At 32.2% G+C, this 25,028-nt stretch overlaps 2 protein-coding genes across 2 annotated transcripts; one reads left to right on the plus strand and one right to left on the minus strand.

Moving 5' to 3' along the window:
• Positions 1–3,095: 3,095 nt before the first annotated feature.
• TRIADDRAFT_64182 (uncharacterized protein) lies at positions 3,096–6,182 on the plus strand (the record flags this gene model as incomplete). Its single annotated transcript, XM_002115241.1, has 13 exons — positions 3,096–3,211; positions 3,459–3,537; positions 3,702–3,803; positions 4,059–4,130; positions 4,262–4,355; positions 4,442–4,541; positions 4,624–4,675; positions 4,750–4,879; positions 4,964–5,046; positions 5,174–5,360; positions 5,430–5,470; positions 5,555–5,617; positions 5,736–6,182. 13 exons carry the CDS (start codon positions 3,096–3,098, stop codon positions 5,913–5,915), a joined length of 1,299 nt encoding a protein of 432 aa, XP_002115277.1. The 3' UTR covers positions 5,916–6,182.
• A 2,881-nt stretch (positions 6,183–9,063) lies between these two features.
• TRIADDRAFT_59303 (uncharacterized protein) lies at positions 9,064–15,877 on the minus strand (the record flags this gene model as incomplete). The annotated part of the gene is made up of 13 exons (XM_002115373.1): positions 9,064–9,102; positions 9,325–9,495; positions 9,853–9,953; positions 11,196–11,295; positions 11,482–11,613; positions 11,854–11,981; positions 12,115–12,137; positions 12,638–12,741; positions 12,910–13,047; positions 13,529–13,661; positions 14,362–14,572; positions 15,657–15,791; positions 15,862–15,877. The coding sequence occupies 13 exons, from the start codon at positions 15,875–15,877 to the stop codon at positions 9,064–9,066; spliced, it is 1,431 nt and encodes a 476-aa protein (XP_002115409.1).
• Positions 15,878–25,028: the final 9,151 nt, after the last annotated feature.

Below are 25,028 nucleotides of genomic sequence, written 5' to 3' on the forward strand. Positions count from 1 at the left end.
CATTGCTACAACGGCTACATGGCTAGGTAAGAGCGTCTCGTTTGATCACACTTACTTGCACCGTTTCAACACATCATGACAGCAATGCCATGGAATTAGTTGCAGTACTGTACGAAGGATTTGCGATCAACTTGTGGATAGCCTGTATCCATCATAGCTTCAACTTCAAGCGAGACTGCATAAGTTACAGCTACTGTATTGTCACGGCGTTCACCAACTTGTTACTTCTAGATTTTACACTTAACTACGTAAATTGGAGAATCTTCCCCTGTAATGGAGATAACGCCTGTTGTAAATGGCTTACTGTACACACTTTGTGTGTACTGTAGGTGGTATGCAGGTATTTCAAGTGTTTTATTTTATTCCTCAAATCCCTATCTGCTATACTATAATTGATGCACATGCATCTGACGGATTCGTTTCCTCCAATCAGATTTTTTTTAGTTTCTATTGCATGTCCCTAGAAATACCACTTACAGCATGACAGCTTTCAATCTTTCTTGCTAGATGATGATCACGTAGCAATAATTGAATGCATTTATCCAACTCGATATGTGCACTCTATCATAGTAGATAATCTACAAGTTCACCAGTACAATCACTGGTGCGGTACGATAGCCAAGCAGGAGTACACCTTCTAGAAACTTGGATCAACCATGATTCATGAGTACTGCATTGAACGCTTTCAGCTGAAATTGACTTGTTGGGCTGCGACGTAGGCCATTGATGAATAATTCAATCACTACCACTTGCCGCGGTACTGTAATTTGTAAGACATTACTATACACTACATAGATGCTAATGATGAATGCTGGGAACCCCCTGGCTGACATCATCCACTAAAACTGCTCGCCTTCCTATTCTATACCTGTAGTAGACATTGTGAATGGATATTACCGTATTATGATGCGAGTATAATGATGCCCTGGCACATAAGTGATTTAACCAGCTTAGCCCAAGCATTGAGAATTACAACACGAATCAAGTTTCTACATTTCTACTCAATACGTGATTTGAGACGCACACTTGCTAAGCTCGTTATCCCTGCGCTGCTAAAGGTCACTAAATCGCTGTCTCCAGTGGCTCATTGAACTTGGTCTTGATTGCGCAGTCAACGCACATTGCTGCTGTTGCTGTATAGTATACTATATGCTGTAGAAGTAGAAGCTAGCCTTTTTTTATTCAATGACTGTTCAAATTTGTATGCCATTCCAACAACGATCTTAGCAACATGATTGACTGTAAAATGCAGACCGATAAAGTTCTATCTCAAACGACTGTAGTCACGAGTTCCAATACACTACTAAATCGTCTTGGATAGTGTAGCCCTTGACGACGATGTCCGCCATACTTGCCCGCGAACTCCTCTACGACAGACCACTACTGGACGCGTATTGGCTACGGTACCAAGCATATCGGCGATAGATACTATCTGACAAGTCCCTGACGGTAGAGTACAGTACAGTACTGTAGTAGCGTCAATTGCATCAGACAGACGTAGAGATGGAAGTGTTGGTATGGTCAGTCGGACAAAGTGTCAAGTGCTGTAGTGATACTGGACCGCGAACCGGACTGGTGCCAGATTATGAAAGTAAAATCTGCGCAGGTCGTCTGGTACAGCTCGTGCATTGTTGTGACGGTAAAGTGCACTGACCACAGTCATGAGATACTAGTTCTGTATAAAGCGCAGGTCAGCAAGGAAGCACCACACCTTTCTCCATAGTTGTATTTCTGTTCGGCTGTGCATGGGGCAGAAACTTTTCTACCTCGCATTCTAGTTGGAACAGTTTTATTTTGATCGTGAAAAATCTCCGTGTTGCTTCACAGGGGTTTTACTATAGTTAGTCCAACTTGTGCTGTAATGGAAATCTTCGGTGATAGATAATCATAGAAAGTAAAAGGTACAAGGATGCTGTCGTAACGCTAAGTAGAAGGAGCGAGGGATCGACAGGATCGTCTTGTGGAGACGCCTACTGGATATGTAATGGCATGCTCAGATGATTGATTATCAATGTGTTCGACAAGATTGGACATGGAGTTCATGATAGTTGACTAACGGTGATAATCATCCAATAGATAGAAGTACTTTTAATATAGTCAATGGTGTGTTAGTTGATGAACGATATTTCGATTTTTGTTCAGTTGTCTCGCATACGACAGCAATAGAATTACAGCATTGAAGTAATACTGTATATTGTAGTAGCTGATTGTAATGAGCTGGACTCAGTCCTTCGTCAAGAATGAATAAGAATAGACCTTGGAATGATCACCAAAGCAACAGTAATAGTGAAAAGAGAGAGACGGATTTTTCTCTGAACCTCTCAATAAACACTTTGTCTAGGTGCTGAGCTAGGAACCAAGTTCTACAATTCAGTTATTTGCTATAGAAACGATCCACGACCATGGATGGATAAATTGTTACTTCCAATATTTCATAGTATACAAGTCTATCGTTCAACTACTGATTCAGTGCTGTGCAAAATATTATTGTTTATTGTTTCGAATACTGTGGATTGCACAACATTCCTCACGAGTAGTATGAGCGCTACTGATCAGAGTTGGTAAACAACTGTTCAATTGATATTGTCGACCTTGGATACAGCAGCATACGCATTCATTTTGCTCTTGTTGAAATAAGACAACGGGATTATGATTCCATGATACTAGTCTTGAACTGTTATTACAGTTATGATAGTTGCAAACTTTCAAAAAGAGTGATATCTTACTAATCGTAGCTTAACCCTATGCTAGAACATGAATTATCTCAAGTAGTCGAGTAAAATAGTGTACAATACTACATCTTATTTTCTCTGTCCCAATTCGTAAATTAGTGTTCGTTAAAATTATGTAAACTAGATGATGTACACTCGTTTTTATCAACACATAACATACACATAGGCCTAAATGGTAAGAAATTAATAAACTATCCATCAAAAACAATTTCCAATGTAGTATAGTCTTTAAGTAGATGCCTAAAGTAAAAAGGATAAATTGGATGACTGATCTATGCTATATTACTAGAAGTATATGTGGAACCCATTATTCATAATTTCAATCTTCAAATATAATTCCTTTTCCAGGTACAGAACTCAATCATGGCTAGTGAAAATGACTCAGTAGATATCGACTCACTGGATAGCAAAGTAATTGGTACGGAATTTGTCCGCCGCTACTACACCATGCTACATGAGAATCCGAAAGAATTGTCCAAGTATGTGACTTCTATTTCCGTAGCATCTTTTTTACGACAGAGTATTGAAAGATGATACATTTCCGACAATCTGATTTGTAGAATTAGGTTGTAAAGGACTCTCTCTGGGTCCAAATGATAGAATCGAATATTAAATAAATTATTACTGTCATAGGATACAATTGGTTATGGCCAATCGGCCATCATTGTAGACCATGTTCTATAAATTCTGTATTGTATCAGAATGTAAGTTATGATTTCCTTGTAGATTTTATGGTAAAGAATCAGTCTTTCTTCATGCTGATGATAAAGATGGATCCAGTGATAATGCCGTTATTGGTCAAGAGGTAAATTAAAATAAATTACCTTTGATATATTTTTGAAAATTACGATCTAAAATAAAGGCGTAATTAAACAGAGCAACTTGCTTGTAAACTTTTTTTAGGCTAACATTATCCAGAAATTGTCTTGATTAAGCTATTATTAAATATTTAACTATTATATATTGTAGAGCATCGTCAAGAAGATAGAATCTCTTGAATTGAGTGATTGTTTTGCTAAAATCAAGCAGGTTGACTGCCAGTCGACAGTTGCTGATTGCATTTTGATCCAGGTAATGGGATTGTCATTGATGCTAATAACTATGTAACGAACAGTATTTTGGGCACTTCAAAACTGAAATTGAAAGTTCAAATTTAATAATTAATCTTTTATTTCATCACAATAACATAATGAATTGTTACCTATGTACGAAAAAGTATATATAGTGGTAAACTTAATATCTGGATGCTGATGGTGCAATGCTTGACGGAAACAATAATTCTTTTTCAGTAACTTATGAATTACGTTAAATTTACTATAATTTCAGGTTTCTGGAACCTTTACTCATACGAACAAGCCATGGCGCCCATTCGTACAAAGTATATTGTTGGAGCGAGAGGTAAACTACTACATTTAGTCCTTTATTCTATATATAGCGTCAAATTAGTTGTTTTAATTTCTTGATTACTTTACGCTATTTAACTGTATACTTCAAATGTTCTTAATATGTATTTGTTGTACGTAAATTAGTCACCAAACCTGTACTATGCCCGAAACGATATTTTTCGCTATCAGCCACCAAACGAACCAGAAGGTGGAGATGACACGATCGACCTTGAGGATGGTAAATAGGCGTTCATGTAGCATAATTTCGTAGCTAAATTGAATGAAATTACATCAGTGATACAAAGTCACTTAAATTGTATTTAGCTGAAGAGCAGGAAGAAGCTGAAAGTGTTAAAGATACTTCCGAAAATGTTCCTACTGAACCAGCAAGTGATCAAACGAACGATGATGAAGCAAGCACTAGGTTAACATTAATGCCGCAATTAAACTAACAGAAATTTATTTATTGTACTTTTTATGATATTCATTAATTGACTATATTCCAGTAATGAAGATCAACTGCAAAATTCAGAAAAGCCTTCCCCTGCTGCTAAAAGAGTAAGCTACTTTTTTAACAATTCTTACACTTAGAGAATTAATTTTATTAAAATTTCTTCTTAATTGTGACAAAGAATGCAGCTGATGAGCAAAAATCGGAATCCCTTTCAAATCAGCAGGATAGCTCCAATCAAGTCTCTGATGTTCAAGAACAGGATGACTCAAAGGCCGACGGAAATAATGAATCGGCGAAAAAGGATGCTGGTAAGATACCTATCTTTCATTTTCTACTTTTTCGTATTACGATCTGGCTGAATTATCAATATCTTGCTTATATTGTTATTAAAGGTGTTCGTACGTGGGCAGCCTTGGCCGGTAAATCGCCTGATGTTCCTATCAATACAGAAGCTGCACCGAAAAAAGTGATTCGCGTAAGTTGTATTATCGAATCAATAATGCAAAATATATACACAAATGTTTGATTAAAGAGATATTGTAACGAATTGGTGAATTCTGTTACCTGCGTGCATTAATTTACCTTACTGTTTGATAAAACAGAAACCGGTTGAAAACTCAGGAAAAAGCTCGCGTTCCAATCAGCATCATAAAGAGGACGGCCAATCGCAACGTTCCAACAATTTCCGAAATTCATCGCAACGCGATGGGCAGCAAACCGATTATCAAATCTTTATCGGAGGATTAACTCCCGAGATCAGTGAGAAAGAATTGCGAAATGAATTTTCAGGTATAAGATATGAATTCTTTCTGACGGAGTATAATGATTTCGATAATAACAGCGTATCTTTTAAAATAGTATTTGGCGAGGTCAAGCACATCAAAACTAATACATCAAAGGTTAGGAAATTAGGATTAACAATCGGATTGCATTTGAAGAAAAATGATTATTTCTGAATAATTAAAGTAATTTTGCGTTAACAGGGCTTCGGATTTGTTAGTTTTGAGAACGAAGAAAGCGTTAAGAGGGCTCTAACTACTGAGCTGGTACGCGAATTCTAAATTAGTTGTCTTTATAAAGCAAATATTATTTAATCTCTTATTTAATCTCTGTAAGTCATGTTTGATGAATGGCATGCTTTTGTACTGCATCCAATATCTATAGAAAATTTTTGTCGGTAAAACGCAAATAAATATTGAAGAGAAAAAGAGCTCAAACGTTCGCCATGACAATCGCAGAGGCAGAGATGGAGGACGTCATTCTGGATTTCATAATAGGCAGAACAGATCCGGCGGCTATCGTAGCGGCGAAAGAGGCAGCGGAAGACGTCAGGACAGAAACTAAGAAGCTGTTCTTGTTATCCTTGAGCTACTGATACCGTAGGCGCTAATGATGTGATTTTTTAGTCTATTAGTTAGTAGATTACTGATGCTGATAACATTACGGAACGAATGTAGTTTAATATGTGGTTTTATAACTTACTGTAATATTGTTGATATCGCTTTAGCTTTACTGTTTACAACTGTACTGTAAACCGTAAAAAACTGCTTGACGTAGAACATTAGCACAATTCACTGGTAGCTCTCATCTCTTTAACTTCAACTACATTCTCTACGCAATATTTTTTAGATAAGTTTTTTGCCCGTAAAAAGTTATTGTAATTTTGATAGCATCCATTTATTTGTGTCTAGTATTATTGTGTTATGATAGCGAAACAGCCCACATTTATATAGTAATACTTTTACGCTAGAATTGCATGCAGGTCTGATGTTCTTTATTGCATACCAAATATTTAGCGTATCCGTCTCGCTTAATAGGAACTAACTACTTTGTACTTTGTAATACTACTATTTGTAATGAACGATACTGTAATTTGTTATCATTTACATGTAAGTGAATTGGAAACAAATTCTATTCTTGTGGCCACAACCATGTAAATTAGAGATGTTTTCTTTACTTCTTTTTTGTACGAAGCTATGTATCGGATAGGAAGATGGATGATGTCGAAACAATGTATTCATGGTTAACCAATTAATATTAAGAATGGAGTGGCGATTAAAAATAACGTACTGTATGATAAAGGTGCCAACCATGATAACCAACTACCGTTAGTTAAAAAGGGAATAGAACGCTTTGCGTTGTTTAATTCAATTGTTGTTGTATGGTGGAAATGTCAATGCCATTATTAAACAAATTAAAGAATACGGTTCAAGAAATGCGTGTTGGCATATCTATTGTTTCGTTGACTACTTTGCAGATCAAGATGTATCATTTAAATTTATTACTGCATAACATTGTACCGCGTTATCCAAACTTGTGCAGCTAAGATAGTAACAAAATGAATATTACAATAAACAACCGAGTACTCTTTTTATGAATTCTCTTGTCTCTTGTTACCCCTTTTTGTATACTGTATTATTATGCCACATCAAGCAGCGATCATGATTATTGCTAAAAGTTCCCAAAAATATACTCGCAGGTCAATTATCTGTAATAAGCCAATGAATTCATGGTCACGATAACAACAGTGCCGTACTAGCCGTCGCTAAGTTAATGTCTATGTGATTCCTATGGATTGTTTTTAATTACATTATTGTCAATCTTGCTAGAACTAGTTATCTAATCGCATGGTAAGTGGTAAGGCGGTAGTAGAACTTGAGGTGTATTTCCATCTTCCCCGAGATAGTAACTCTTGATGATTACTTAGTCGTATGATATGTACGTTATTGGACTGACGTTAATTCATCTTCTGAGTCAATAGTCACAGAAGATTGATACGGTAGTACTTTTATTACAAGTACAGCAGTGATATTGCTTTTAAGGAATATTTTATATAAAGTATATGTAGCATAACTAGAAAGATAAAAATTTTAGTTATTCAGGTATTGGTATCGTTATCCTTTACTTTAAAAATATCATGCGAGAAATGACAATCGGTAGCATGGACTTAAGAAAATATTAATCATTTCAATAAGCATAGAAATGACAGTAAATCAAAAATTTGGTGATTTTGCAATAGTTATTTATTTCCATAGGCTATTACATTATTTATCCCTGTTAAAAATTGCAAACATCAGCACACACTAAAGATAATTTTCAGATTATAGTTGTCGGATAAGTACAAAACTGTGATATAATAACAATTAAACGTCAAGCCGCTATCCATGATAATGGCCCATGAGCTAAAACCTCTTGACATGAAACATTGGTTTAGAATTTTAAATGCAGAAATCAATGCACAAATTAATATAACTTATTATCAAGTTAAATTACTAGCGCATACACAAATAGAATTAATAAATATAGGCAATCATCGAATCTACAATAATTCTCTCTCTATTTAAAAAGCCAGCTTAGAGGGTAGAGGGATCAAAACGAGCATAATACCGTACATTGTACAAGTGTACACACATACCAATAGGCAATCATCGAATCTACAGCAATTCTCTCTATTTAAAAAGCCAACTTAGAGGGCGAAGGGATCAAAACGAGCACAATACTGTACAAAAGTGCATACCAATAGGAAATCATCGAATCTACAATTCTCTCTTTTTAAAAAGCCAACTTAAAGGGTGAAGGGATAAAAAAAAACATAATACTGTACAAGTGTACATACCAATAATTACAGTGCTAATCTTAACTTGAGAGTGCTTTAGATCTTTAAGTTAATTATAATCGAAGCCGCTACATTTATCAATAATCCTTATATTATAATAGTGAAAGTTTAGATCATGATTGATTATTATCACTGATGCCGAGCGATAGATGCCCAGATAATAATATCATCGTTTACTTCCATCACTAATATCAAATACTTTTAGATCGTCATGATCAAGTCATCATCATAAACAGCAAATGGTATTGTGTTAACCTAATCGAAATTAATCCTAATATAGGCAATAATGACAGCAATTAATAAAGCACTGTCAATTTTGATAAAATTAGTACACTTGGTAATAACGCTAACATTAACACCATCATATGCACATAAGGAAGCATATATATAATTAATAGGCATACAGGATACAAGATTATTTGGTATTAGTGTCCGTGCTCAGATATAAATCTATCAACTCGAAATTTAGATCTCTATTTATATAAAAAATGCTAAAATAGACGTGGGTTTAATATCAAATCAGATTTTACTCGTACGATTTATTAATCATAAATGATTTATGATGATTAGAGTAGCTATTACTTGATCGAGCAGAGTGAAAAGAAAGAATACGATCGATCTCAGCGAAAGGTTTGGGGGTAGTCATCTTCTGTAATCGCTGTGAAAATGAATTAAAATAGTAAATATTTGGCTTAAAGAATTCTTTGTTATCTTTATATTAGATTAAATTTTAATAAATATAGAATATTATTAGGTATACGAGTATACGTACAACTAACTATGTAACACAAACTACAACATTCCGAAAGACTTCAATTCTACTAATTTATTTATCCTTCAATTTAATTTCTGGCGATTATCCATTACACTTGCATTCTAATAGCACGAATGAAATCTTTGCACTTGCAAAGTTATCTACAATAACATTTATAATTTACACGGCACTAGCTGTCAATTGCAAAGAAATTAAGCAGCAGTTGCAAACCTATTACTATTATCATTCGTATTGTATATTCGTAGATTTCAAAAATTTTTACGGAACTTCCTTAAATTAATCATCATCAAATTAATGCACTACGCGTCGATACGGTTGGCAGTTAATGTCTATACGATAATTGATATAATGAGGAAATATACCTGCACTATACTTCCTTTAGCACGAATAAAAGAAAGAATAACAGAAATCAAGATGCAAACGAGAATTGACCCCGCCATTAACCATCCAGTAAGCAGTGACCACCAATACTGGGCAAATTTAACATTTGAGCCAGGAGAGGAATAAAAGATTACGCAAAATAATGTTGTGCCCTACAAGTAAAAAATTCGGTAGTCCCATTAATACAGTGTTTTTAATCAACGGTCTATATAAATCTTAAATCATAACATTTAAAGAAAAATAACTTCTAACCGATAAGTTTACTATTGAACGAACTACTATAGTAAATACTATTAATTTGAGTTACAAATTTTGTTTACAAAATTAATGTTTTCAGAAGGATTCTAGCTGCATATTTTAATTTAATTTTGATACATAGTTAATTTAAATCGTTCAAAATTTTGAGTGATATCTTGTACGTATATACTAAAAAGAGCCTAAGCATCACTGAAAGATGTATTAGGAGATAGGAAGTAAAAATGCATATCATTAGTCAATCTTAGATTTACCGTAACAATTAAGGGCGTGGGAATATACCATAATATTTTCCATAGGATGGATAGCTTTTCTCCTGCAATAACTGAAAAGTCTTTGCGTAATCTCTTTACACCTAAATAAAATTATAAATCTAATTCTTATTCTGACAAATTTAATAGCTATTGAGTTACACACGTTTATCGCTACATATAGGCACTCCTAAGCGTTATATGGAGCGTATATGTCGATGAAGTTTTATTAAACACAATTACTGATATTATAAATGCGATTGCTGTATTGTACTTTATTATAGTTAGTTTTGCATCTTAACTAGTGTAATGAATCTTAATATTTAAAATTCTCCTTAATGATTTTTTATTGTAATAAATATTGTAGCTTCAAAAAAATAACTGATTTGATTTCATTACTGTGGATTATACTTAGTAGCTTAGTATATTGTGAATCTGGCTACTTTATTCGGATTAGAATTTAAAAATGTCCTGTAGCATAGCATCGTTAAAATTATAGAAAGCAAAATTTTAATTAAAGTGATATATATAATTGGTATAACATTTACGCTTCAATTATCAAAAAACTGGCAGCTGATTTCGATCATAAAAAACAGTAGAAGTTACGAAACTTGGTCGCCGAATACAATGTAAACGCAAATTTTTTGATCTAGGTCCTAATTAAGATTGCTGGTTCGTCTTAGTGGATATTTATAGTTATGTTCTGTATGTGGTAGAAAGATATAATTTATAGATAAATAATGATTATACGTGTAATATTATTATTAACGTAGTAATTTAGGGAATCGAAGGTAGAATTTATCTTCTCATATGTGATTAATTGTCATTTTAATTTAGAATACTTTAGGGTGATAAGTTGATAGTCTGATACCATCAACTGCTTTGCGTAGAATACAAAAAAGCAATGTAGTTCAGTAGTTGAGTAGTTCAAGTCAGTAAAATAAGACAGTAAAGGTTAAAATATTCCTAAAATTGTGAGTTATCTCATTTTTTGGACAGTTTAGTTGGTTGAGGGAGTAGTTTTTCCCTAACTGTCAAAATAAACTAGTATTTTCTCCGAAAGTCAACTTAAGTTGGAATTCAATGCAGTTATAATAATTTTACTCCTATTCTTATTTTAGAATGCAATTTTAATATAATCAAATGCTGTAGAGTAACAGTACGATACCTATTTCTATCGAATTAGTTATCAGAAGGTCAGCAGCAAGTACAGAGAAGCACTAGTTATTTATGACCATCAATCATCGTTGGTAGGCAGAATTTGTTAATTCTACTAAATTTTTATCCCTAAATTTATTTCATACTCGATACCGTGTTTGAAACAACCTATAGATTGGTCAGCTTACCATATATCCAACAGGCTATAAAGACTTCAAATATTAACACACACGGTAAGCAGATTTTCATGACGTACCAGTCAAATAATTGAAAAACGTATAAACCGCCCTAGCATATTATCGTAAATAAAAGTTTTACTTACAATATTCGATAACACTAGGCTAAGTACGTAATAAATTTCACTAATAGAAAGTTTTGATCATCTCACTTTACTAAATATTATAAAGTATTAATACTTTAGCTGTAAAAGTATATCAAAAATTCAATATTACATTTAAACAGTACACTATTTACCTTGGTGATGCATGTCATGCCTAACAGATATTGAACCAAAGTTAACACTAAATAAATCATCGTTCGACGATTATATAACTGATCGGGGAAAGCATCAATTAAACCAGACGCGATAGACTCTGAGAAAGCGCACTGTAAATTGAAAATTAAATTACTGCTAATTAGAGACCAATTATTTAATTTTATAAATATGAAAAGTAACAAAATAATGTCACAAAGTAACATTGGTTTTTGCAAAAAAAACTCAGCTACAAATGAGAAGCTAAAACTATACTAAATAAGCAGAAATAAATTCGCATCTTTTGTGTTCTTCTTTTCAATATATTTAATACAGGATTTAGAACGCTGCCTCCTTAATTACATATACCAGACCTGGTTATCGAAGGCAATGAGAAATATCATCAAATAGAACATGGCCGACCACAAATGACCTAATTGTAATACCCCAACACTGGTGGGATAGACAACGAAAACTAACATTGAACCAATTAAGCCAGTTTCTAAGGCATAAAATTAATAAAAGTAACCTACGTCAGACGATTATAATCAATAGGCATTGATAACGGATAAAAAGATACAATAATAATTATAAACGTATAACTAAATATTGACGCCAACTATGCTTGCTCTTACCCTGCAGCTCCAGTACATATAAACTAATGTTAGAAATTCAAATTTATTATTTATTAAATTGCGTATAATCTACCGTCTGATGTAATTTGATTGATCAACACAGGCCTAGAACCCAATAAAGAACCAATATTCAACAACAACGTAAAACAAAAGAGAATACTTGTAGCAAAATTGACAGCAGGAATGGCAACACCGAATCTGCTAAATAAATGAGAACAAATATAATATTAGCCTAGTTAGTGCATGGGATAAAATAGAATAACTATTCTAGTTAGTTAGGCGTAATGTAATCTACGTTCTATAATCCATTAGCATGAATTATGTAAAAACCGAGAAAGAAATATGGCTTACAATTATTATTAGCTTCTATATTAGGCATTTACAGAATTTATTATTAAATGCCACTTCACTTGGAATTAAAAAATGTTTTACTGTATATTTTACTAAATTTCATATACGAAATGTAAGAAATACAGATAAAGTAAGCCATATATTAAAAACTACAACCTGCATTTCTTCTAACCTAATAAACTTGTAATCTCTCTTATTATAGGAAGAATAAGTTATGATAGGCCCGAAACCCACTCCGAGTGAAACCATAGCCTGTAAGCTGGCATCGCCCCAAAGCTAAAATATTAGCAGTTAATAAGTCTAGGCATCATGAATTATTTAAATCCGCTTTAATATATTTGGATAATAATACAAGGACGTAGATATCTTTGTTTACTAGCGTACAAACTATTCCTAAGAATATAGCTGTCGTCAAATTAAGCATATTTGGTAACATTATCAAACCTCAATATTTTGTAAGCTACTGATATTTGATTTCCAAAGAAATTTTGTGATCCCCGCTATATTGCCTGGCGCTGCTAAACCCCGGATGAACAAGATGACAATGATAAGATATGAAAGTGCTGTGGTTACATATGACGCCTATAGAAGAAAGAAAAACCATTCAAAGCTCTTATTAATCACTTTGGTCAACTTCCAAATATAATACATTGATCTGAGTTTCAAAATTATAATAATTTTACAAATTAATTAAATCCACATTTTTGCTATCCTTGGCTCTCAAGCACCAAAAATTAAATTTGATAGAATTAAAGAAAGATTTAATACTGATATAAATGTTTAATCAATAATATAAATTTTCTGTTGACCAACAGTACGTTAGATTTCACCTCATTTAAATTGATAATAGAAACGTTAAAAATAGATAAACTGAAACGAATGGAAACTACTGTAATCAGTAATGGTATCAGCTAATTTTATACCCTTTCAGGATAAAAAGCGTACTTATAGCATTTAAGTTAGATACTAATTTAATCAGTTCGCCTTTTTTTAGACCAACCATAATTGCACCTACTAAAGCTACTTTAAATCTAAAGAATGAACAAGTCAATATCGCTTTTACCTTGCCAGAAACAAAAATTCCTTTGAAAGAAACAAGATATACCATCAGCCAGCATATAGCTAGGTAAACAGCCATATCAATCTTAACTGCTCCAGGTAATAAAGGATTAGTCGTTAAGTCTAAGACTTGATTTCTGGACAATTAGCGTCAATATTCATAATTTCATAACGGGAAATAAAAAAAAATGAGACTTTATTAGTCAAAATAATCTATAGATTGCTAAGTAATACCGTAACCTAAAGATGTTGATATATTGCAAAAGACATGTTACTGCCAATAATTTAATTATTTGCTTTAAATCGTTAATGAAGTAAAATCTGCAATAAAAATTCTAACAATCTTCGATCTCAAAGATCGCATTGCAGATCTAGGTATATGTATTTATTCCGGTGATTGCTATACCGTAAGCTAGCATAGTTTTTCATTAGACTGCAAGCGTTACCGTGTGTAGAACACAGACAACTGGATTATGATTTTAATGGATAAACTGAAGCAAAACTAGACCAGTGATGGAATAAAGTAAGGAAAAAACACTTGGTGCCGATCGTGAGATCGATTAAATGACAGCAGCTCCGTTATTATAAGTACTGATGGCTATACCTACAATATCAATCATCTATAGACTGTAGATTTATATATCTAGTACAGTAAGTTTACTAATTTGACTACTTTATAAAATAATAAGAGAGGATGCGACATATTGTTACAATATGACTAAAGACTTATATTGTATGGCATCCCTTTACAATAACAATTTTGTTGCATTTCATAAATTATTCTATTATTAACCATAATTTTATATTAGCAAAATATGCCAATATCTATAGTCTTACCTGAAATATTCATTACTTGACAGAACACCTACTATATCTTTATTAATATCGTTGACACTAATACAATGATTGGTATTCCAAGTATTATTGCATGTAGTCCATGGTAGAACCGGCTGAAAAGAGTTAATAAAATAATGCAAGCTCCATACCATAGGTACAACATGGAAAATAGACATAAAGAAGCATAATGTAATCATCGCACCGCCGACACCTTAAATATGAAATACAACGGTAGAAATCTTGTTAGTAGGTTAATGAAGATCGAATAAACAAATTTTTAAAGATAGTACAAAGTGCTGTGTGCACGTCTATCTAGCATTATTATGTATTATAGGTTTACCGAATTTCTTTAGCATTAATAAATGTAAAATGCTAATGCTAACAAGTGCAATTAAATCTCTTCTATCTTAGTATCGATAAAATGTAAAATGTCAAAGGTATAAAAAAGAAGCTCAGGAACAGTAAGAACAAGAGCAGAGTCTAAGTAGATGCACAAAGTTGGTTAAATATTTGACAAAATTCTATAAAGTATACGTCCAATGCTCAATATAGCTTGGGACAAGTATAATTTATTACGTAATATGAGGCTTTTCGCTGTATTAGTCTTAGGAAAGGAATCACAACATTACTAAAATAATAGCTAACTACATATTATTTCATATTGAAATACACTACAATCGGTTCTTTTTCGTAATATGCTGATTGAGAACATAAACCATTATCTTTATCTATGGCTAATGTACGTATTATCTACATCTAGCGAATATAGTAAATAGGCTTGCGACATAAATTGCCTGTATTTAATGAATCAGATGAAATCCTATTATTTTCATCAACTTCCCTACTTTTTAGTTCTTAGCTTTAAAGGTAAATCATAAATCAACATGTAGTACGAAACTATCCGATAATGATAAACGAGTCTATATATGACTTGTTTAAGAAATATCTCAACATAAGGTCATCCGCTATTCAAAGACTGAAATCTACAAGTATTTACTTGCTATACGTTTGCCATTTCTCAAAGAAAATCAAACCACGAAATTTACATTCTTGCGGCTGTAATTATTAAATGTAAAAATGTGTAAAGTACTAGAAGACATCATTTTTCTGCGGGTATTAAGCTACCTGCGTATAATCGTAGTATCTGTACAAATACGCTCATATCATATTAAAATTTTCAACATATTCCATCATTACTAAGTATGGCTCTCATGAGATAGTCCATAAGTGGATTGATAAATCTTTTCAACTGTTTGATAAATCATAAGTAATAGCGATTACATTGTCAAACTTACCGTGAAACAGTGGGCACATGCGTGCGAATACTATCGTCGGGCCACGTTGGTAATTTTGTCCGACGATCATTTCAATTAGAAATAAAGGTAATCCGCAAAGGAGGAATGCCAAAGCATAAGGAATAATGGCAATAACTATACAAGAAGCATTAAATATAAGATAGTTTAAAGTTTATGTCAAGAGAAAAATTCCGATGTACTTTACCAGTTATAATATTCATCATTTGAATTTAGAGAGAACTAGAATAATTAATAAAAATAATAAAGTGAATTATATATCGTCATATGATAGATATTCGCTGCGGTAGTACACATTATGTCGAGGTTGTTATTGTGAGCCATTTCTGCAAGTTTTCAAATGCTAACAATATTCTAACCCAGTAGATAATGGCATTATTTTATTCATTCCTCAATCAAAGGGATAAATCGAATTGCTTATGAGGTATTTATAATTGCAATTATCTCTTTAATAATTAGAAACAAGTAGGTATTTAGTGTTAAGAAATCATCAACTGCAGTCTAAAAATTAGGCCAAATTGGGTTCATATTTACACGTATTTTAATTTAAAATGCTCCACTAAACACCATATGCATACAATCCAAAGTTATCAAATCTTGCGCAACTGTATTTGGTTAATTACAGTTGATTAAACTTCTAAATGACTCATAGACTGCCAAATAGTAACTTTCAGTAGTTTATTGAAAGCTATCGACTGTACTGTACGATTATGTATGACAGAATCAGACATTTCTTTAGCCAACTATTTATTATACATAGAGGGATACTGATGGTTAATATTCATGATCATACGAGCGAATTGTAGTAGCACAGATAAAGTGTGATAGCTCTGGAAATAGTTTTGAAGTTATAGGGATTGACAATTCAGAAATTTCCCCTTGTAATTAATTTGTTATAGCTACCCTAGTTGCAGACCTACATTTTATTTTGCCATTCACCATTTCAATCAGCCCTTCACCAAAATAAATTTGTAAAAAAATTTCTCTTAACTACATTATCGGATGATTTGAACACTCAGTGTGGCAATATTACGCCAATCTATCATTCACGATAAACACAAGTTATTTGAAATCTTAACATTCGTATAATGATGATATATTTGATTGAAGCAGCAGGAGTAATTTATTACGGATGTACAGATTTCTAGATGAGCATAATTGGTGACTGCTCAGGCAATATTGGGTGAAATGGGATACTTTACTATTTAACACGTATCCTTATGACTTTCAAAAAGAAATATGAGAAGATTTTTGCATTGAAGTAATTTCATTCTAATCAGCTTACGTCATCTATTAATGGCACATCGCTATAGGTAAGCCAACAAGATTTACGTACAGATTAAAAAGCAATTTGGATTGCTTCGTTTTCATTTTGTGCATGTGTGTCTATCTACTAGGACTAGTCTACGAGGTTAAAGTTTGTCAGCTGTCATTTGGTGATTAAACCCATATTGCTTCCTACATTGTAAATGATGTAAACAATCATGAACAGTATCCAAGGCGTAGGATTAATCACGTTACTACCCCATATTTTCTTAGATTTTTGTTTATTATTTAGATGAATTTATAACTTACGTATTAATTAAAAACCTTCTCGTTATGTTATGCACGAACGATAAAATACAATAAACACTATAATTATAAAATGTTTAGGCATATTTTAATGCTTTATTTATCTAGCGTTATCTACTAAATAGAAGTGGTAAGATCTAAATTTAAAATAGATTGTCTTAGATTTATTTTGATCTGTTTGGGAATGGATATCGCTATTCGATAGTGAATTGAAATAAATAAATAAATACATATACTGAAGCCCATGAAAAGCGTAACCCTTACTATAATCAGTGGTGGCTTTTAACTAATAAATGAAATTCAAGACTACTATTACTCATCGAGAACTACTACGCATTGGTATTAAATCAAAAAATTGAATCGAGATAAAATTTTTCTTACTCTTTATCGATATTTTAGCTGTAAAGCAGAAGTAAGTTAAGTTATTTTCAGTACAATCTGTACAACAAAGTGTTTTTATCCATAACAGTATATATCAATATTGTTTGTATATTTTATTTTCAAGAAGTGGTAAGCAAGTAAATATTTTTTATCGCAAACAAAATCAGTAAAGATTGAATCACCCCAAAGAACTATCCTATTTTTATCGATAAGAATAAGATGTTTAAAATACAATATCGGTCAAGTTTTGCAATCATAAAATACCAAAAAATTAAAGCCAATAACATCAACAACTTTTTTATACAATAATTCTGGAATTAACTCATTATTTTATTTTAATTTAACTGATGTACTATTTCATTCATTTCCTGGTATTTAATTATCCAGTTAAACAATACGTTATGATTTCAGCTTTGTACCCATACATATTGATCTTAAATAAGATCATTTAACACTTGCCAGACTTTTTTGTCTTACTCTAAAGGTGATATTAGCTTGATTTTAATCGTATATCAAAACAAATGTAATTACTGTAAGCAAAATCGAATAAAAGCCAATTTAATTAGATGAAAGTGAGTCAATGATTGCCTATTATTACCATTATTATCATAATTATTAACTATTAGATATCTTAATGGCAGTCCTAACCCATAGAAGTACATATGTTAAACACGCATTGTCATTACTGTATTCATTAGGAAGATTAACTATCAACTATTTTTAATATTTGATTCGTATGAATAGTCGTATGTCAAGCAAAACTTTATTTATTTTCCTTTTATTGAACTTCGGTCAGAGGATAGGTGTAAAGGCTGGCATACTACAGTGACTATACACCGTAAATTTCTCTTCTGAGTTAGAATCAATGCTTATTCTCAGTTGAATATGATCCATTTCTCAACATCGACTTAAAATTTTGAATTATCATTTATAGGTGTAAACGTATTAACAATCTTTAATAGATAATTAATTAAAGTCTAATTAACTAATTTAATGCTAAAATCAATGATGTGTACTTGGTTTAAAATTAAATAATTATACCATTCGCTTATAAAAAATATGTGGAGGTAATTTCTTCAAAAAATTTGTCTATCAAGTTCCCACTCCTTACACGTGAATTGGAGTGAACAAGATAAATCTAGACCAAACCTGTTTAAACTAGTAAAAATTTTAAATGAAATAAGTCAACGTCGAGACAAATACAACGTTGCAGCATACTATTTAATACTTTTCTAAACCCGGAAATATTTCGATGTCCTATCACTTTATCACACATCTTAGGATGCAGCCCATTTTATTAATTTAGAAATATACCCCAAACTGAGTCATTTAGGTTACGATTCCGTTTGATCGTAGGAAGTAACATCCAACTGTCATTTTATAATTATTGCATTACAACAATCATTCATTATTACTTAATATTTGGCATGCCTGCCGATCGCATCACTTTGGATTCTCTTTCAGTAGGCTACCAAAATTAATCTAGATTCCCTTAAACTGTATAGAAAAATAGACATTCGCCCTTATACTAAAAATAGCTCTAGACTTATAATTTTTATCAAAGTATGAACAATCGATATTTAAACATACCATTGAATTGTTAACAATCTTAATAGTAGTAAAAAAGCGATATGATAGAATGTGTGTATCGTCTAAGATTCTGTAGTAAAAGTAAGGTACTGTTCTATGCTGGAGCAGCAAAACTTCAAATTCAGCTACAGGTATAGCAAATTTACGCGTAATATCTAATAGCTATAAATAAACTATATAGAATGTACTATCGATAAAAATTTTCAAGTAAATGTATGTTCATTGATCTGCGTTGAAGCAGTAAAATTTTAAATTAAGCGATATGTATCTACGGAAGTACATCATCCCGTATAAGCATGAAGCATACATTTAATATTATTGAATAAACTATATTACGAAGTGTAAAATTGTTTAAGGATTGTAAATGAAAGTACGTGCAGCGCTCTATCCCCCGGTAGTAAAATTTCAAATTTAGCTTAATGTATCTATGGAAGAACATGATATAAATACATGATGAACGCGTAAATCGTAATGGTAGTAAGTAAACTACGCAATGGAAAGTAAAATTGTCTAAGATTTAAATAAAAATACGTGCATTGCTAAGGGCTCTTTCTAGTAATGATTAGCATTGCTCTATTATGAGTAGCATAGCTTAAATGAAGCCATATACATATTCGTAGGAAAGTTGACATCCATTCATTTAAAATTAAGAAAGAGAATTTGTTTGTATTATGTCTAAGTCACATGGTCTAAGCTGCCTCTATCTCATATCCTATAGATTTTAATAATTTTAATAATTTCTTGATTGAACTGATCATTTCATATACTTCTTTGAATCCAGTGCAAGTTTAAATACGTGAAACAATCGATTAATACTAAAACTACAAGCTATGGCTTATAGTTAGCTTCGTATAGCTTCAAATACACTCCATCAACTAAATTAATAATGATCCATATTCTCTAAAGGTAGATCGTAGCGTCAATTGCTCCAATCATAACTTCATTTTTTTAGCAGATATTTTCTGTTTCCAATACAGATTACGCAGAAAGGTAATTCTGGTACATTGTAGTTTGGAAAAAGTAACTTGTTCTGAAATTATTTATAAAAATGTTCACGGTGTAAGTTCTTAGTTACATAAGTATCATAAGTATTTTAACTAGATACTGGGTAAAGAGCGTAATTTTATTAGGAACTGCATAATAAGATATATTAAAACTGTATGTACGGATATGATGAACGATAATTTTATATCGAACAAAGCTATTGTCTTAGAAAGAGCTAGGTAAGCAATCGACTAATGCAACATTATGTTTGTCAGATAGCGGATATCACAATGATTAAATGCAGCAATTATCTGTCACAGTCAAAAAATATTACCGAAATTAATTCTCTTTTCATCGCGATTTGATATAGCTAAATGATATATTCTCTACTTGCAAGATGTTATATGCTTTATTGTGGAAGTAAGGATATATCGAAGAGTATACAGTAAATATTTCACTTTTACCCCACTAGCTTTATCCTATCAGTACAGTCAATTTTGGAATTTGTAAGATATGATTGATGTCAACTAGAGTTAGGGTTCAAAAATTCTAAGTAAATTCATTGCACCAGCTTTAAAGCAGAACTTGCAAGCGAAATTCGATGTCAGTGGATTCTAAAATAGTCGGGCATATGGTAGGATAGCATCATCTTAAAATATTCTAACCATACACTATATTGATCCGTATGCATATTATACATTATGCAAATAGTGTTCAAAGATATTCTACTGATTTTATTATTAAAGTAATCACGCCTTGCTTCATCATATTAAACAATCATAATTGCCAACTCCAACTGAGTTCATGTCATTTGCTTTCGACTGCAACGATATCCGATAACTTTTTAACGGATGTCAATTAATTAATTGCATAGACGATGAGAACAGTGGCCAACAGGGTAAAAACAATGGCATAAAATAATAGAATGCAGTTACAATGGCAGATTTTATTAGTCACTGGGATCATCACTGATATTTATCGCAAAGACAGGAAGTTCATGAAGGAATTACTTCACATGACAGCCACTATACCATAGATCTTTCTGCGAGAATTACTATTTTATCGTTAATGTGATGCTTCCATCTTGAAATAAAATTGGTTTTGCAAGGTATCATGAAGTTTATTGAATAGTTAGCCTAGCCAAAATGTTTTGATAGTTTCCGATTAGAGTCTCGCAATCTTTTATCTGCTATGATTTTAAGCTAACTATAGTGGTCCGCAAATTAAATAGTCAATTGCACGAATTAATGCTATTAACTCAAATATTCGTTACTATTAGTACGATATCATTAGTAATAATTTATTTTCGTAAAATTTACATCTCTCCTTGTGATATTACCCTTTAGGTAAATTATCAAAACCCTTACTATTGCACCTATCAATTGCTGATGGAATATACTGAGCAATCTTTATTTCTCGCAGCTTGCCCGATAGATTTCTATTATACCTAACATTTTCCGTACATTAATTTAACGTATTTTACAGTATGTACTGCAAGCACCATTTCCAATGAGCTAGATAGAGTCGCTGTTCATTCTCTTCATCTAGAACAAAGTAACAACAAATTTGCCATTTTTTTCATTGACATTGTGTAATCCCCGCGGTCCACCTGTTTTTAATATTTGCAATGCACTTGCCTACTATTTAAACAAAATAATGATGCCACATATTCGTAGTATAGATCAATTTGAGCATCCACTGTTCGGTCTCTTCGTAAAGCAGACAGACAGTTTTTTTCAATGTCAACATTTTTTGTTTTTGAATCCAATTTTTATATCTCACCAATCAGGCGCCTAAGGAATGGTCTTATATTTGTTACAAAATCTCTTAAGATCCTTGCATATAGAAATTCTAGTGAACACTGTAGGTAATACAGCAGATGCGGTCAAATTAATTAATCCCTATCACACAAGAATCAGATTAAAATTTATGATTGCGTCTTGATCCTGCTTTATTTGTGTACTTATTATTCTCTCATCAAGATAAACTCAATGGGTAGGATTGATAACGACTATGGAAGGAATTAAGAAGTTGTATCATTTTGACACAAATATATTTTAATATTATCTGAGCCTCCTATGCTACCATTTCGGTCTCGATTATTTCATACTTTTTGATTCTAACGTTGATATCAACTATCGTCTGGATTATTAATATTATAGTCAGTAATATTCAATGCATTAAAAAAACAAAGAGAAAAGAAAGATTTATAAGCCGTCTGAAATAACCACGGGATAAGTTATTCATTATAAATTCAACTTCAAATGATGAAGGGAAAAATACTCCTTGACTTAAATAATCACTTTATATACAGGATAGGATTCACTTGGTGGCTAATAATATTTACTTATTGCTAGCGTGTATATAAAACACAGTTTACTGTATATTAAAGTATAGCAATATTGAAATCTTATATTGTATACGAGTTTCTTAAAATATCAATAATTGCAAAGTTGTCAATGATCAGATGGCTTTAATAATATTGTAAATTGTACATAAGGCTAAGTAAAATGCATCAAAAGATAACATTGGATGATTTAATTCTAAGTCAACATTCTTAAAGCCATCCACGATTAATCAATAGTAGATATTAATACAATGCCTGAATCCAAAATGGAATCAATAGGACGATAAAGAAAAAAATAAAATGATAAATGATAAATGATTCGCCATCAAGTACAAAGTTAAAAGGGGCTTATGACTGGCATTTTAAGACTAAAGATAAGTAAGCCAGGATACTGATGGTATTCTGTACGATACGCAAAACAACATTGCCTACGGTAGCGTTTTCACAATATCCTGAAGAAAATTTAATTCAGTAAAGAATCCAATCGATACTATAAAATGCATCGATTGCACTATAGCTAAGGTAATAGCGATCAACATTTAGCTTCTACCAACAAACAAAAGATGTATCAAAAATTAAAGCGATTTTCAACCAGATAACCTTAATTATAGCAATGGCGAATTAGAAGCAGTAATGTAGTGTGCATTTATCCTGTAAGTCATTCGAGTACACTGTACCTTCATAAAAAGGTACTCATCGATTATCGCTATGTATCTTCAAAGAGAAATCAAATGAAGAAAAAGAGAACGCATGATAACATAACATCCTACTAATGTGTAAGTTTACCATGAATTAGGAATACTTCGAGAAATTGGCAAGCCGAAAAAGCAATCAATCCTCACGTAGAGCATATAAAGTACGAGTAATCAATTCCGAAAATGACAGCTTCTATACGTTTATCAGTAAGATGATTGTCGTGGGTACACTGCAAACCCTGAGATAGCAAATAATTAATTATTGGTAATTTGGATTTGTCGAAATCTCATTTATCAATGGCGCTGATTACAAATGATAGGATGATCAGGCTTATGTACATGATCACCATCTCCGTTAACGATGATTGACCATCACGATAAATCATCTAATTATAAAATCTTATAACGCAATTGACCATATACCAATACTTGTATTTAGAATAGACAATGCATACTAGAACTTGTACAGTAGGAATAATACTCCAACAAAGGCCATTACAGTCTCCTTTATTTCAATTAATAAGAGGATGATGGCGATATCGAGAACTTTACTACATGAATGACGAATGACTCATTAATTATATAATTATCGAAGGAGAAAGAAATGTTGCTTCGTGATGGAAGTGATGCGATGAAATTCTTCAATTTTTCTTCAAATACTTGTCGTTGACTATAGAATAGTGCACAGGCTATTGTATATTTCAATTTTAAAATGAAAATGATAGACCATTTGCGTGAATAAAAATCGAGCTCTAGCCCTAGTTATGATATTACAAATGTGTAGATTCATTGAATGGGTTCAACGATACACGATATTTACCGTGGGGACTGACTGTTTCATAAAGAAAGCTATATCTATCTTAGATCTGGTCAAGCTAATCCAAATTACTAGTCATGATAATTGCTGTAATAAGCTAAGCGAATTTAGTTGATATCATACTATACGCCGCAGTCCCGTCATCCTTATGCATTTCATTCATCCAACAAATAACTACACTGTGTTTATTTAATCTAATACCAGTCGTCAAAATTGTTCCTATCTTTCGATCTAATTCTGTCTATTTCAATAATGATCTAATCATCATGATTAACGTCGAAAGTTCATTTGTAGTGTTATCACTGACTACATATAGTGAAAAGAAACTGAAGAAATCAAATGGCAAATAGTTAAACTGAAAAGCATGAACAAAAATTAAAATAATTGCAGTTATCATCTGCTAGATAATTATTGGTTTGATGACGGAAAGAATTTCAGTCAGATGGTCAAAATAAATTGGTAAAAAAAAATAAATAAAAATCAAAGTTATGAGCAAGATATTGTAGTATTACTTCACTTACCACTTTGGTATTTCAAGATTAAATAAGCAATCTTCCAGATGTTATCTAAACCGATGGTGTAACCTAAAACTGTCAAGACCATTTCTCGTGGTATTCTCCATGTTGTTCGAACTGCCGAGGTAGCATCTTTGGCTTTAACAAAACTAGTAATAGATAATGAATTAAGTCGTTCTTGACTTCGATCGTAAGCCATAGAATCGCAGTATAAGTGGGTAGAAAATAGTTGGAAGCTGAATATTGTCGGTTGATTAATTATCTAACTGACTGCTAACGAACAGTGGGACAAATGCAATGGCTTGGTGGTACAGCAATTGGATGAAAACCGTCAATAATGATATTGTTGTCAAGAGTAGATACGTGTCTCGCAAGTAATTAGAAGCAACTTTAATTTGGATAATTTTCACTCTGATGCTTACAGTATATCGTTGATTCGCCAATATTGAGCCA

The sequence above is a fragment of the Trichoplax adhaerens genome, genomic scaffold (genome assembly GCF_000150275.1).
Source record: "Trichoplax adhaerens TRIADscaffold_10 genomic scaffold, whole genome shotgun sequence".
NCBI classification, from domain to species: domain Eukaryota; kingdom Metazoa; phylum Placozoa; class Uniplacotomia; order Trichoplacea; family Trichoplacidae; genus Trichoplax; species Trichoplax adhaerens.